The following is a 14,705-nucleotide window of genomic DNA, read 5'->3' on the forward strand; positions in this document are numbered from 1 at the left end:
CCTGATGAAGGAACATTTATTCCGAAAGCTAGGAACTTAAATTTTCGGTTGTTTTTTTGTGTTTCTATCGGCTGTACTGAGCTGAGGTAAGTACTGGCCAGCCCCTCTATCTCTTTGTTAGTAATTGTTTCACATCTTTATATGAGATGTTCCATTAATTAGTTAGATCTGAATATCTACTATGCCAAAGAGGCCATTTGAGATCCCACTCAGCACAAGTTTTCCTGAACTCCTGAGATGAGAACCATCACTTCAGTATATCCTTCCATCATACTACTCTCCTTCCATTACCATTAGCCCCCCTGTTTGCCATACTCAACTATTTATTAATCTGTTTTTATTTCATCTGCCCCTCCTCTCTTTTGCACACACCTTTTTCCTCTCCCTCTCTTCCCTCTCTTCTTTCTTTAAATTCAAGCATTTTTATGTTAGGCACATAATGTTCAATATCAATTGAAATACATCTCTTCCAATTATATATTTTAGAGGATTATATGTCCATCATCTGGTACATTTGTTTACATTAATAAGACATGTACACTTTGTACATACAGCTGTTTTGTGCAACCTGTGAAACTCTCTTTCAGTGGTCACAGGCTGCGTTTCAAATCATATTTATATTAACAATCACTTTCTATGAACTGAAAATGTGGTAAAGACTCAGAAAGCTGTCTGTGACCATAATGAATTTTCACTCTATAGCGGAATGTGTGCTGATGTGAGGCTTCCTGGCTAACTAAAACATGGTGCCAGTCCGGGACTTGAATCTGGGGCCTTTGCCTTTTGCAGACAAGTGCTCTACAGACTAAAGTATCTAAGCATGACCCAGAGGACACTCTCACATATTTACTTGTGCTGTACCTCTTCTCCTACCTTCCAAACTACACGGCCAAGTTCTCCTGCATACCTTGCAGGACTAGCAGCACACACTCCATAGTACAGTGAAAATTCATACTGGAAACAATCCTCTTGGCTGCAGCTAAACCATTTATTTGCAGATTTACTGTATGGTTAAATGATGAAGCTTTACTGTATGGTTAAATGATGATGGCATCCTCTTGGGTAAAATATTCCGGAGGTAAAACAATCCCCCATTCGGATCTCCAGGCGGGGACTACTCAAAAGGACATCGTTTTCAGGAGAAAGAAAACTGGTGTTCTATGGATTGGAGCGCGGAACGTCAGATCTCTTAATCAGGCAGGTAGGTTAGAAAATTTAAAAAGGGAAATGGACAGGTTAAAGTTAGATATAGTGCAAATTAATGAAGTTCGGTGGCAGGAGGAACAAGACTTTTGGTCAGGTGAATACAGAGTTATACAAAATCAAACAGGTGTAATGCAGGAGTAGGTTTAATAATGAATAGAAAAATAGGAGTGCTGGTGAGCTACTACAAACAGCATACTGAACGCATTTTTGTGGCAAGATAGACAAGTAGCCCACGCCTACTACACTAGTACAAGTCTATATGCCAACTAGCTCTGCAGATGACAATGAAATTGATGAAATGTATGATGAGATAAAAGAAATTATTCAGATAGTGAAGGGAGACGAAAACTGAATAGTCATGGGTGACTGGAATTAGACAGTAGGAAAAGGAAGACAAGGAAACGTAGTAGATGAATATGGATTGGGGCTAAGAAATGAAAGAGGAAGCCGCCTAGTAGAATTTTGCACAGAGCATAACTTAATCATAGCTAACACGTGGTTCATGAATCATGAAAGAAGGTTGTATACATGGAAGAACCTTGGAGATACTAGAAGATATCAGATAGATTATATAATGGTAAGACAGAGATTTAGGAACCAGGTTTTAAATTGTAAGACATTCCCACGGGCAGATGTGGACTCTGACCACAGTATGTTGGTTATGAACTGTAGATTGAGAACAATTGACAGGAATGGGGGAAATAAATACAGTAGAAGAAGAATGGGTAGGTCTGAGGGATGAAGTAGTCAAGGCAGCAGAGGATCAAGTAGGTAAAAAGACGAAGGTTAGTAGAAATCCTTGGGCAACAGAAGAAATATTGAATTTAATTGATGAAAGGAGAAAATATAAAAATGCAGTAAATGAAGCAGGCAAAAAGGAATACAAATGACTCAAAAATGAGATCGACAGGAAATGTAAAATGGCTAAGCAGGGATGTCTAGCGGGCAGATGTAAGGATGTAGAGGCTTATCTCACGAGGGGTAAGATAGATACTGCCTACAGGAAAATTTAAGAGACCTTTGGAGAAAAGAGGGCCAATTGTATGAATAATAAGAGCTCAGATGGAAACCCAGTTCCAAGCAAAGAAGAGAAAGCAGAAAGGTGGAAGGAATATATAGAGGGTCTATACAAGAGTGATGTTCTTGAGGACAATACTACGGAAATGGAAGAGGAGGTAGATGAAGATGAAATGGGAGATACAATACTGCGTGAAGAGTTTGACAGAGCACTCAAAGACCTGAGCTGAAACAAGGCCCCAGGAATAGACAACATTCCACTAGAAATACTGACGGCCTTGGAAGAGCCAGTCCTGACAAAACTCAACCATCTACTGAGCAAGATGTATGAGACAGGTGAAATACCTTCAGACTTCAAGAGGAATATAATAATTCCAATCCCAACGAAAGCAGTCATTGACAGATGTGAAAATTACCAAACTATCAGTTTAATAAGTCACAGCTGCAAAATACTAACATGAATTCTTTACGGACGAATGGAAAAACTGGAAGAAGTCGACCTCAGTGAAGATCAGTTTGGATCCCATAGAAATGTTGGAACACGTGAGGCAATACTGACCTTATGACTTATCTTAGAAGAAAGATTAAGGAAAGGCAAACCTAAATTTCTAGCATTTGTAGACTTAGAGAAAGCTTTTGACAATGTTGACTGGAATACTCTCTTTCAAGTTATAAAGGTGGCAGGGGTAAGATACAGGGAGCGAAAGGCTATTTACAACTTGTACAGAAACCAGATGGCAGTTATAAGAGTCGACGGGCACGGAACGGAAGCAGTGGTTAGGAAGGGAGTGAGACAGGGTTGTAGCCTCTCCCCGATGTTATTCAATTTGTATATTGAGCAAGCAGTAAAGGAAACAAAAGAAAAATTCGGAGTAGGTATTAAAATCCATAAAGAAAAACTAAAAACTTTTGAGGTTCGCCGATGACATTATAATTCTGTCAGAGACAGCAAAGTACTTGGAAGAGCAGTTGAATAGAATGGACAGTGTCTTGAAAGGAGGATATAAGATGAACATCAACAAAAGCAAAATGAGGATAATGGAATGCAATTGAATTAGGTCGAGTGATTCTGAGGGAATTAGAGTAGGAAATGTGACACTTAAAGAAGTAAAGGAGTTTTGCTATTTGAGGAGCTAAAACTGATGATGGTCAAAGTAGAGATGATATAAAATGTAGACTGGCAATGGCAAGGAAAGCATTTCTGAAGAAGAGAAATTTATTAACATTGAGTATAGATTTAAGTGTCAGGAAGTCGTTTCTGAAAGTATTTGTATGGAGTGTAGTCATGTATGGAAGTGAAACATGGATGATAAATAGTTTGGACAAGAAGAGAATAGAAGCTTTTGAAATGTGGTGTACAGAAGAATGCTGAAGATCAGATGGGTAGATCACATAATTAATGATGAGGTATTGAGTAGAATTGGGGAGAAGAGGAATTTGTGGCACAACTTGAGAAGAAGAAGGAACCGATTGGTAGGACATGTTCTGAGGCATCAGGGGATCACAAATTTAGCATTGGAGGGCAGCTTGGAGGGTAAAAACCATAGAGGGAGGCCAAGAGATGAAAACACTAAGCAGATTCAGTAGGATGTAGGCTGCAGTAGGTACTGGGAGATGAAGAAGCTTGCACAGGATAGAGTAGCATGGAGAGCTGCATCAAACCAGTCTCAGGACTGAAGACCACAGCAACAACAACATCCTTTCTTCCAGGAGAGCTAGTATACAAGGTATGCAGGAGAATTTCTGTGATGTTAGGAAGGTAGGACAAAATGTATTAGTTTAACTAAAGCTGTGAGGTGGCTTGTAAGTCATGCTTGAATAGTTTGGTTGATAGAGCACTTGCCCACAAAAGGTGAAGGTTCCATATTGGAGTCATGGATCTGCAAACAGTTTTATATGCCAGGAGGTTTCAAATCCTAATATTCTTAAACATCAGTATCAACTGAAAAGTACCTATTTAAGTGAAAATTAATTTAATTATAAAAACAACATTACAAGAAATGTCTCTGTAATAGACTGGAAATAATTTTATTTGATACTTAAATACAGTCCTGTTATGAATAAATTACATTTAATATTAAAAAGTTGTATCTGCATATCTGTGTGTTTAATATTCCTGCAGGCCAAGTGAAGAAATGGTAATAACTGGAGTTTTCCAGGCATGGTATATATGACAAACATACGACTTATCTTAGAAGCTAGATTAAGGAAGGGCAAACCTACGTTTCTAGCATTTGTAGACTTAGAGAAAGCTTTTGACAATGTTGACTGGAATACTCTCTTTCAAATTCTGAAGGTGGCAGGGGTAAAGTACAGGGAGCGAAAGGCTATTTACAATTTGTACAGAAACCAGATGGCAGTTATAAGAGTAGAGGGACATGAAAGGGAAGCAGTGGTTGGGAAGGGAGTGAGACAGGGTTGTAGTCTCTCCCCGATGTTATTCAATCTGTATATTGAGCAAGCAGTAAAGGATACAAAAGAAAAATTTGGAGGTATTAAAATCCATGGAGATGAAATAAAAACTTTGAGGTTCGCCGATGACATCATAATTCTGTCAGAGACAGCAAAGGACTTGGAAGAGCAGTTGAATGGAATGGATAGTGTCTTGAAAGGAGGATATAAGATGAACATCAACAAAAGCAAAATGAGGATAATGGAATGCAGTCGAATTACGTCAGTTGATGCTGAGGGAATTAGATTAGGAAATGAGACACTTAAATATAAAATGTAGACTGGCAATGGCAAGCAAAGCGTTTCTGAAGAAGAGAAATTTGTTAACAACGAGTATAGATTTAAGTGTCAGGAAGTCATTTCTGAAAGTATTTGTATGGAGTGTAGCCATGTATGGAAGTGAAACATGGACGATAAATAGTTTAGACAAGAAGAGAATAGAAGCTTTTGAAATGTGGTGCTACAGAAGAATGCTGAAGATTAGATGGGCAGATCACATAACGAATGAGGAAGTATTGAATAGGATTGGGGGAAAGAGAAGTTTGTGGCACAACTTGACCAGAAGAAGGGATCGGTTGGTAGGACATGTTCTGAGGCATCAAGGGATTACCAATTTAGTATTGGAGGGCAGCATAAAGGGTAAAAATCGTAGAGGGAGACCAAGAGATGACTACACTAAGCAGATTCAGAAGGATGTGGGTTGCAGTGGGTTCTGGGAGATGAAGAAGCTTTCACAGGATAGAGTAGCATGGAGAGCTGCATCAAACCAGTCTCAGGACTGAAGACCACAACAACAACATTATTATTATGACATACCACAATAGAATTACATAGAATCTTTGGTGAATTAGCAGTGACTTGTTGGAATGAGGAGAATACAATCCTGAACATTTAAAAAAAATTCTTTTTTGGTGCTACTGACTGAAATATTATATTAATCACACAAAATGATCATGTCATTACACTAAGTTCTTTCATTTCTATTAGATGACAACACAATAAAATTTTTGCTGGTGTATTTGTTCTCACATATGAAGATTATCAATTTAAATTAGGACACATTTGTTGGTTTCACTTTCAGAGCATAAGGAAATTCACAACATGAGTTCTTGAGGTTAAATTGTAGCTCTTGTATACAGCAGTACACTTGGGTATTACTTTATGGAGTAAACAGTTGTTTGTTCAACAAAAATAATATCATGACTACTCCTTAGCCTAAAAACTAATTGTACAAAATTGTATTTGCATATTTCATTTTATACAAGGCAACATAGGTGTTCAAATTATAAGTGGTTGCATTGACTGAATACCAACTTAACCTCCAATACACATAGTGCAACAAAAGATCCAGGTTTGAGAAAACCTTTAATTAACTATGTCTCCTCTGTAAGGCAATTGATTGTCTTCACTCACTCCATTGGCTGTGTTCCTCTCAATATTTTCCATTATTGCAATTAATCATGATTTACCCCATTTGTGGAGTCACACTAAATGTCTAGAACAACAGACGTAAGTATTGATTGACTCCTTATCCTTTAAAAATTCGTGTTAGAGGCCTTAATCCAAGAAAAATAAGAGTTAAAGAGGATTCGAGTGCCTAAATATTTATTAGTGTATTGTGTCTTAAAGGAGTAATGTAATTAGTACAAAATTGTTAACATATACCACTAAATTATTAAATCACTTAAATAAGTTTGTCTCCTGTTAAAATTAACTGCAGCTCGATGAATCAACTGAAGATGTCTTTTCAGATGTGCCTTCTGCTTGCTGCGATATGAACACAACCCACAGGAATACTGTGGCTCCTTGCCACATTCTAACTGCTGATGTCTTCTCAGACTCTGAGACCATTTGTACTGCTTGCCACATATTTTACACCTGAAGCCACTATAGTCATCTCCAACAGCTGTTTCTACAACCTGCTGTGCACATTCACCACTAAATTCTGAAAATAAAATACATATTTTTAGTTATGATTTCATGTTGTCATATTGATGCAAAATGTTATTATGTAGATAGATTTGAAAATGATATACTCTTTAAATAAAAAGTGGTATGATTGAGATGTATTTAAAACCTGTAAAACTGGTGAATCTTAGCCTTTAGTCTTCACATTATGTAGTCACAATGTTTCCTGGTCAGTATCACATTCTTCTATTTCCAAATTATTCAACTAGTTACAGCTTCTTTCTATTTTGCAATAGCCTATTCATTCACTCATTCATCATCATACAGAGATATATTTGAGATGTAGAAGGAGTCAAGCGATATATTACAGGCACATGAGTAGACATGATGGCCATAACACTAAATGAAATACTGTGTAATATTTGTTGGGATTCAACTGGATAATGACTTAAAATGGCATCAATACACAGAAAAATTATTGAGATATTGCATGTGGTACCTTGTATTCAGGTCAGAATGAGATAAGGGTATACTTGGCTCACCTGAAGCAGATGGTACCTTCATCCTACATGTGGAACAAAGCAGCACGCTTCTGGCATCCCCAGTATCATCCACCAAAACAAAATTGATTCGTTGGCTTATCCTTTGACCTACAGACTGTACTTCACTTATAACAGTGTTCTTCTAATTTATCTTTGGTGATTTTCTGTGTGTATGCATGCTATTGTACTAAGGAGCATCCTGCAGCTAGTGGACAATTACTTTTGAAGACAATGATGATTGTGGCAATTAGGGACTTCTCTTTTATTTTTTTTCGTAGTAAACAACTAAGGTATGAAATGAGATCTAGCATTCACTAAATAAAGTAGAAAGAAACTTCCACATGGGAAAAATATATTAAAAACAAAGATTCCAAGACTTACCAAGCGTGAAAGCGCCGGTAGATAGGCAGAATAAATAAAACACACACACAGAATTTTGAGCTTTCGCAACCAGCGGTTGCTTCTCAGGAAAGAGGGAAGGAAAAGGAAAGATGAAAGGATGTGGGTTTTAAGGGAGAGAGTAAGGAGTCATTCCAATCCCGGGAGCGGAAAGACTTACCTTAGGGGGAAAAAAGGATAGGTATATAATCGCGCGCGCGCACGCACGCACACACACACACACACACACACACACACACACACACACATCCATCCATACATATGCTTGGGTCTGTGTATGTGCGGATGGATATGTGCGAGTGTGCGAGTGTACACCTGTCCTTTCTTCCCCCTAAGGTAAGTCTTTCCGCTCCCGGGATTGGAATGACTCCTTACACTCTCCCTTAAAACCCACATCCTTTCGTCTTTCTCTCTCCTTCCCTCTTTCCTGAAGAAGCAACCGTCAGTTGCGAAAGCTAGAAATTCTGTGTGTGTGTTTGTGTGTTTTATTTATTGCGCCTGTCTACCAGCGCTTTCCTGCTTGGTAAGTCTTGGAATCTTTGTTTTTAATATATTTTTCCCATGTGCAAGTTTCTATATATATGGCCTGATGCAGACATTAAGACTGTAAAGCCTGGCAAAAATTACCTCACCCCTCTGGGTTGTTAAGCAGAAACTCTGTGGATGTGACATGAATTACACTAGTCCTGAAACATACACAACTGCGTACACACACACTCACACACACACACACAGACACACATACACACACGTGCACACACATTTACTTCATAGATTTTAGAAAGCAATTAAAAAGAAACTATTCAATTAAAACATGATTCTTTTGTATCCTACACTCTCTCAGCTAGACAATGAAATTAAGAAACTCACTGTTGCACTCACACCTTATTCAACAAACTGCATTTTACAGCACTAATTTTGAATTTGAAATTCGGCATTTTTTTGAAATCTGCATTATGTAAAACACTATTCCATTTTTTTCACCCACACATGTTTCAGCACTATGTGTCGTCTTCCATGGGTCACATTTATTTTTGTAAAGTATAATACAAAGTACAATTATTTATCAATAAATAATTATAAACTTTGTGTTATATTTTATATAAATAAACTGGACTCGTAGAAGATGACACATAGGTGTCAAAACATGTCTGGTTGAATAAAAAATAAATAGTGTTCACATTAGACATATTTAAAAACAAAACAAATTTTTAATCAAAACATGAAAAAAACCTTAAGAAGAGCTTCCAACCTGAGCAAGATGGTTCTCTTTGACTCTGAAGATGATTTGATCAACAGGTCGATAATAGGTATCAATGTGATCCACATTGTTTACATATAGTTTTATTGGCATGAAACTGTACTTTTCCAGGTCACCTGTGCCTCACACTTAGAAATTCTCTCCTATATTTCTGAAAAATTGCACACAGTTCCTAAATCACTGTGCTACTCTTTTTTTCAACCCTTACAATTTCTTTATGCTTAATTAAGTAATTTCTTGCTTTGTGGCATTTACTATGAGTGCATAACCACTTTGTGTGTGTTTGCATGAGAACACCACATGCTGTGTGATAGCAAGAACAAGTGCTCCTCATCACTGTTGATCTTTAAGTACTTTATTCAGGCTATAGACATACATCATCATAATCTCCAAGGATTAGACTTATTGGCCTCTACTGCCGTAAAATTTTGGTCATGATTTTTCACATGACATCCTAGTTATGAATGACTACAGACTGGGATGTATACGGATTCATTCTAGGTTATACATGCAGACAGTCTTGTGAAACAATTTTGAACAAATTTACTGAAAACTGTCTTGACCAGCTAGTTTAGCAGCCCACATGCAATGGAAATACCTTAGTCCTTGTAGTCACAAACAGACCAGACCTTATTGAAGGCATCAGAATGAGATGGGGATTAGTGATCATGACAGAATTAATAAATCAGTCAAGAAGGCTAGGAGAGTGTTTCCTCTGGAATGAGCAGATAAGCAGTTGTTAGCATCTCATGTAGTGAATTAACAGACATCACTTAGTTCCAGTAATGTGGACATAGAGGAATTATGGGTGAAGTTTAAACAGATTGTAAATCATGATCTGAAGAACTATGTGCCTAGTAAGTGGATTACGGAGAGAAAACATCCCCCATGGTCTAACAATAAAATTGAGAAAATGCTGAAGAAGCAAAGGCTGTTGCACTCTTGATTCAAAAGATAATGCACAAATCACAGCAGATAAAGGTTAGTATAGATTCATGAACCAGTGAAAAGATCTATGCACAAAGTGTACGTACAACAGCTACCACCATCATACTTTAACAAAAGACCTGGCCCAAACATGAGAAAATTCTGGTCCTACGCAAAATCGCTAAGGGAGTCTAAAGTGTCCATCCAGACACCCATTGATCAGTAAGTTGTGGCAGCTGAAGACAGCAAAATGAAAGCATAAGTTTTAAATTTTATGCAGGAGAATCGTACAAACATACCATCATTTGACCATCGAACAGACTTCCATATAGATTACATAGTACCAGGTATCCCTGGCATAGAGAAACAACATAAAGAGTTGAAACCCAGTACAGGAAGTCACCAGGCCCAGAAGGAATCCCTGTTTGGCTTTGCAAAGTGTACTCTACATCAATGGCCCATTACTTATCTTGCATTTATTGCAAATCTCTCATCCAGTGCAAAGTCCCAAGCAAATGGAAGAAAGCACAGGTGACACCTGTATATATAAGATGGAAAAAAGAACAAACCAACAAAATTACATACCAATACACTTAACATTGGTTCACTGCAGAACTCTTGAACATATCTTTAGGTTGTATATGATAAATTTCCTTTTGACCAGCAAGCTTATGTCTGTGAATCAGCATGGCTTTTGAAAGCATCACTCATGCAAAACTCAGCTGGCCCTTTTCTCACGATATACTGTGAACTATGGAAGAAGGGCAAGAGGCAGACTACATGTTTCTGGACTTTGAAAAAGTCTTTGGCATAGTACCTGGCTGCAGACTGTTAATGAAGATATGAGCACATGGAACAGGTTCCAAGGTACATAACAAACTCAAACCCTCCTTAAATAATAGAACTGAGTACGTTGCCCCTGAGGAAAAATGTTGATCAGAGGTATGCATATCATCAGGGTTGCCGCAGGGAAGTGTGGTAGGGCAGCTGTTATTTTGTATATACATAAATGATCTGGCAGGCAGGGTGAGCAGCAACCTCTGGTTGTTTGTTGATGATGCTGTGGTCTCTGGGAAGGTGTCAAAGTTGAGTGGCTGTAGGAAGATACAAGATCACTTAGAAAAAATTTCTAGTTGGTGCGATGAATGGTAGCTAGCTCTAAAAGAAGAAAAACGTAAGTTAATGTGGATTTGTAGGAAAAACAAACCTGTAATTTCAGATACAGTATTATTAGTGTTCTGCTAGACACAGTCACCTCACTTAAATATCTGGTATAGCATTGCAAAGCAATATAAAATGGAACGAACATGGTCAGGTTTGGTATATTGGGAGAATTTTGGGGAAGTGTGGTTCATCTTGAAGGAGACCACATATAGGACACTAGTACAACCTATTCTTGAGTTATGTTCATGTGTTTGGGATCCGCACCAGATCAAATTAAGGGAAGACATTGAGGCAATTCAGAAGTGGGCTACTAGATTTGTTAGCAGTAGATTTGAACAACATGACAGTATTACAGAGACACTTTGAGAACTCAAATGAGAATTTCTGCAGTAAAGGTGAGTTCTTTCCAAGAAACATTGTTGAGAAAATTTAGAGAACTGGCATTTCAAGCTGACTACAGAATGATTTTACTGACACCAAAATTTATTTTGCGTAAGATCATAAAGATAAGATATAAGAAGTCAGGGCTAATATGGAGGAGCATAGGCAGTTTTTTTCCCTCACTCTTTTTGAGGGTATAACAGGAAAGAAAAGACTGGTAATGGTGCAGGGTACCTTCTGCCACGCAACATAAAGTGACATGCACAGTATTTATGTAATTGTACAGTCTGATCTCCTCTGGGGCTGTGCTCCAGAATTATTTTTAATTAGGCAGCCTTAAATTTTTGTTGATGTCAGTATGTTTCTTCTGATTGAGATGTGGGTGTTGTACTCAATAATGAAAATATCTCAGTTCAGAAATCTATAACATCTTAGTTTGTCAAACATTAGAGTTTGTACCTTGCATTGATGCCACAGTAACAGTGGGGTAAAACAGAGTTTTCCTCTGAACCATTTATTTTAGTTTTTTTCATTCCTGAAATGTATGTTGTTTTGTAATTTCCCTGCTTAACCTGATCACCTAGATATTAAGTTAACTCATATTTTAAAAAAAAATGCTTCCATGTAATCGTTTTTCTTTCTACAGTTACATTCCTTGACTCTTACTTCTTTAGATGATCAGTCCATATTTAACAGGAACTTAGCTTAAATTATATCAACAAAAATAATCAATGTTTGAAAATGTAATGTATCTATATTACTTATAAAGACGAGTTGTTGTTTAATGTTATTAGCAAAAATTTCAAAAAGTTCTAGACCAATTAACTTCAGATCTTTACATGATAATCAAATGTACATGTGAATGGACATAGGCTATTTATTTTTAAATGCATATAATGTATAAATATATTTGTAATCAGCGCTTTTTTTCTAAAAAAAAAAGTTTGAGGATGCTCCCACATTGGATATAATGCAGTGAAAATTGCCTGTAACTGAAGCATGAGATACCATCCATCTGCTTTTAGCCATGATGTCATCAACATGTTGAACTACAAAAAAAATGGTATTGGACTCTTCAGTTGACTCTACTACGCTCAAATGAAGCAGCAGGCGATACCGAGAAACATCCAAACATACAAGAGAGTGTGGTATGGAACACTTCAGCTTACACCACCTCAAATGAAGCATGCGATTCCCATCAACCCCTGAACAATAAAAGAAAATGGTCTCATACACTTCAATTGACCTATAATACACGTCAAATGAAACAGGTGAGTCCAATCAATCAGTGCTCAGGTTTACAGTTTCACTTTGATCATCCACTGATGTTGAACTTCTCGGATTTTCACTCGCACACGAATTATTGACAGTTTTTTTTTTTTTTTTTTTTTTTTTTTTTTTTTTTTTTTTTTTAGATGCAGGAGAACAAGTACAATAATTTGTTAGTTTTCTGCTCATCTCTCACCTGCAACTTAACTTACAAGTTGCAACGAAAGACAGGACACCTGTAAAACTTTGCACAACTGACAAGAATGGAACAGCAAACACAAATGAGTAAAGAACAACAAAACAAAGATGGCAATGAATCGCGAAGGATCATGGTAGCGGGACCATAGAGAAATCTATTGGTAGCTTGGTGTTTGAGCGTATGCATATCCATTTAGCACTACCATCACCCACTATTAGCGGGTGAGGGCACTACATGCTTGTCAAACTGGCTGCCAGCGATTCAGTTGTTGAGAACGGTTGCCACAGCTTCGAAATGCTTGAAACAGTCAATGACATCGCTTTTCCCACCACAAACTGCAATGATATCATTCGTATTGCAATTACTAACACGAAAAAATGAAATAAAAAATTTATGTCCATGATATAAATCTTTTGCGCTCTTCCAAGTTCTCAAAATCGTAAAAAAATTACTTTGTCGGTGAAAAAGTTTAGGGGTATGCATCCCCCAGCATTCCCCCAGAAAAACAGCACTGTTCGGAAATGTTGAGCCACAGATAGGCAAAACATAAAGACTGTCTTAAAGTGAGCTTTCAGCCAACAAGGCCTTCATCAAGTGTAGAGGAAGTGTATGTGTGTACGTTGTCTATTTTGACGAAGGCCTTGTTGACCAAAGGCTCACTTTATGACAGTCTTTTTGTTGTGCCTATCTGTGACTCAGCATCTCCACTATATGGTGAATAGTAACTATCTTTTTCATAGTATTGTTACACTCGATCCTGGATTTTCCATTGTTTGAAAGGGTTTTACCAAAAATTTCCATAATTTCTTAACAGAATATCAAGAAAGTTCAAAGAAGAGCAGCATGTTTTGTATTATTGAGAAACAGGGGAGAGACTGTCACAGACGTCACATAGGGTTTGGGGTGGACATCATTAAAACAAAGGCATTTCTCATTGCAGCTGGATCTCCTCATGAAATTTCAATCATCAATTTTCTCTTCCAAATGCGAAAATATTTTGCTGACATTAACCTACAGAGTTAAAAATAATCAACATAACAAAATAAGATAAAACAGAGCTCACATAGAAAGATATAGGTATTTGTTTTTCCACGTGCTGTTTGAGAGTGGAATAACAGAGAATTATCATGAAGGTGGTTTGATAAACCTTGTGCCAAGCAGTTAAGTCTGATTTGCTGAGTAGTCATGTAGATGTAGATGATGTAAATATAAATATATATTTAATACATAAAGGGGAAAATACTGATTAGAAACATTCTTGACCAATTTCCTTCAACTTGTTACATAATTCTCTACTGATCACTCAGCTGATCAAACTCTATGTGTTTTTTGATATGAATATAATAGAGGGAACCATTCCATGTGGGAAAAATATATCTAAAAACAAAGATGATGTAACTTACCAAACAAAAGCACTGGCAGCTTGATATACACACAAACAAACACAAACATACACACCAAAGTCTAGCTTTCGCAACCAATGGTTGCTTCTTCAGGAAAGAGGGAAGGAGAGGGAAAGACGAAAGGATGTAGGCTTTAAGGGAGAGGGTAAGGAGTCATTCCAATCCCGGGAGCGGAAAGACTTACCTTAGGGGGGAAAAAAGGACAGGTGTACACTCGCACACACACACAAATGTCTGCTTGCGCTGTGTATGTGCGGATGGATATGTGTGTTTGTGCGAGTGTACACCTGTCCTTTTTTCCCCCTAAGGTAAGTCTTTCCTCTCCCAGGGTTGGAATGACTACTTACCCTCTCCCATAAAGCGAAAGCTAGAATTTTTTGTGTATGTTTGTGTGTCTATCGAGCTGCCAGCGCTTTTGTTTGGTAAGTCGCATCATCTATGTGTTTTTTAATATATATAATGTCCATGAACCATGGACCTTGCTGTTGGTGGGGAGGCTTGCGTGCCTCAGCGTTACAGATAGCCGTACTGCAAGTGCAACCACAACAGAGGAGTATCTGTTGAGAGGCGAGACAAAC

At 37.6% G+C, this 14,705-nt stretch overlaps 1 protein-coding gene across 1 annotated transcript; it reads left to right on the top strand.

Moving 5' to 3' along the window:
• The first annotated feature begins 554 nt into the window (after positions 1-554).
• LOC126355671 (uncharacterized) lies at positions 555-6,721 on the top strand. Its single transcript, XM_050006036.1, has 3 exons — positions 555-1,201; positions 6,426-6,527; positions 6,645-6,721. Exons 1-3 carry the CDS (start codon positions 1,042-1,044, stop codon positions 6,719-6,721), a joined length of 339 nt encoding a protein of 112 aa, XP_049861993.1. The 5' UTR covers positions 555-1,041.
• The last annotated feature ends 7,984 nt before the right edge of the window (positions 6,722-14,705 follow it).

The sequence above is a fragment of the Schistocerca gregaria genome, chromosome 3 (assembly GCF_023897955.1).
Source record: "Schistocerca gregaria isolate iqSchGreg1 chromosome 3, iqSchGreg1.2, whole genome shotgun sequence".
NCBI lineage: Eukaryota > Metazoa > Arthropoda > Insecta > Orthoptera > Acrididae > Schistocerca > Schistocerca gregaria.

Coding starts and splice junctions, on each gene's coding strand:
- LOC126355671 (XM_050006036.1), top strand. CDS start 1,042: ATGATGATGGCATCCTCTTGGGTAAAATATTCCGGAGGTAAAACAATC. Junction 1,202..6,425: donor CAGATCTCTTAATCAGGCAG/GTAGGTTAGAAA, acceptor ATGTCTTTTCAG/ATGTGCCTTCTGCTTGCTGC. Junction 6,528..6,644: donor CTCAGACTCTGAGACCATTT/GTACTGCTTGCC, acceptor ACATATTTTTAG/TTATGATTTCATGTTGTCAT.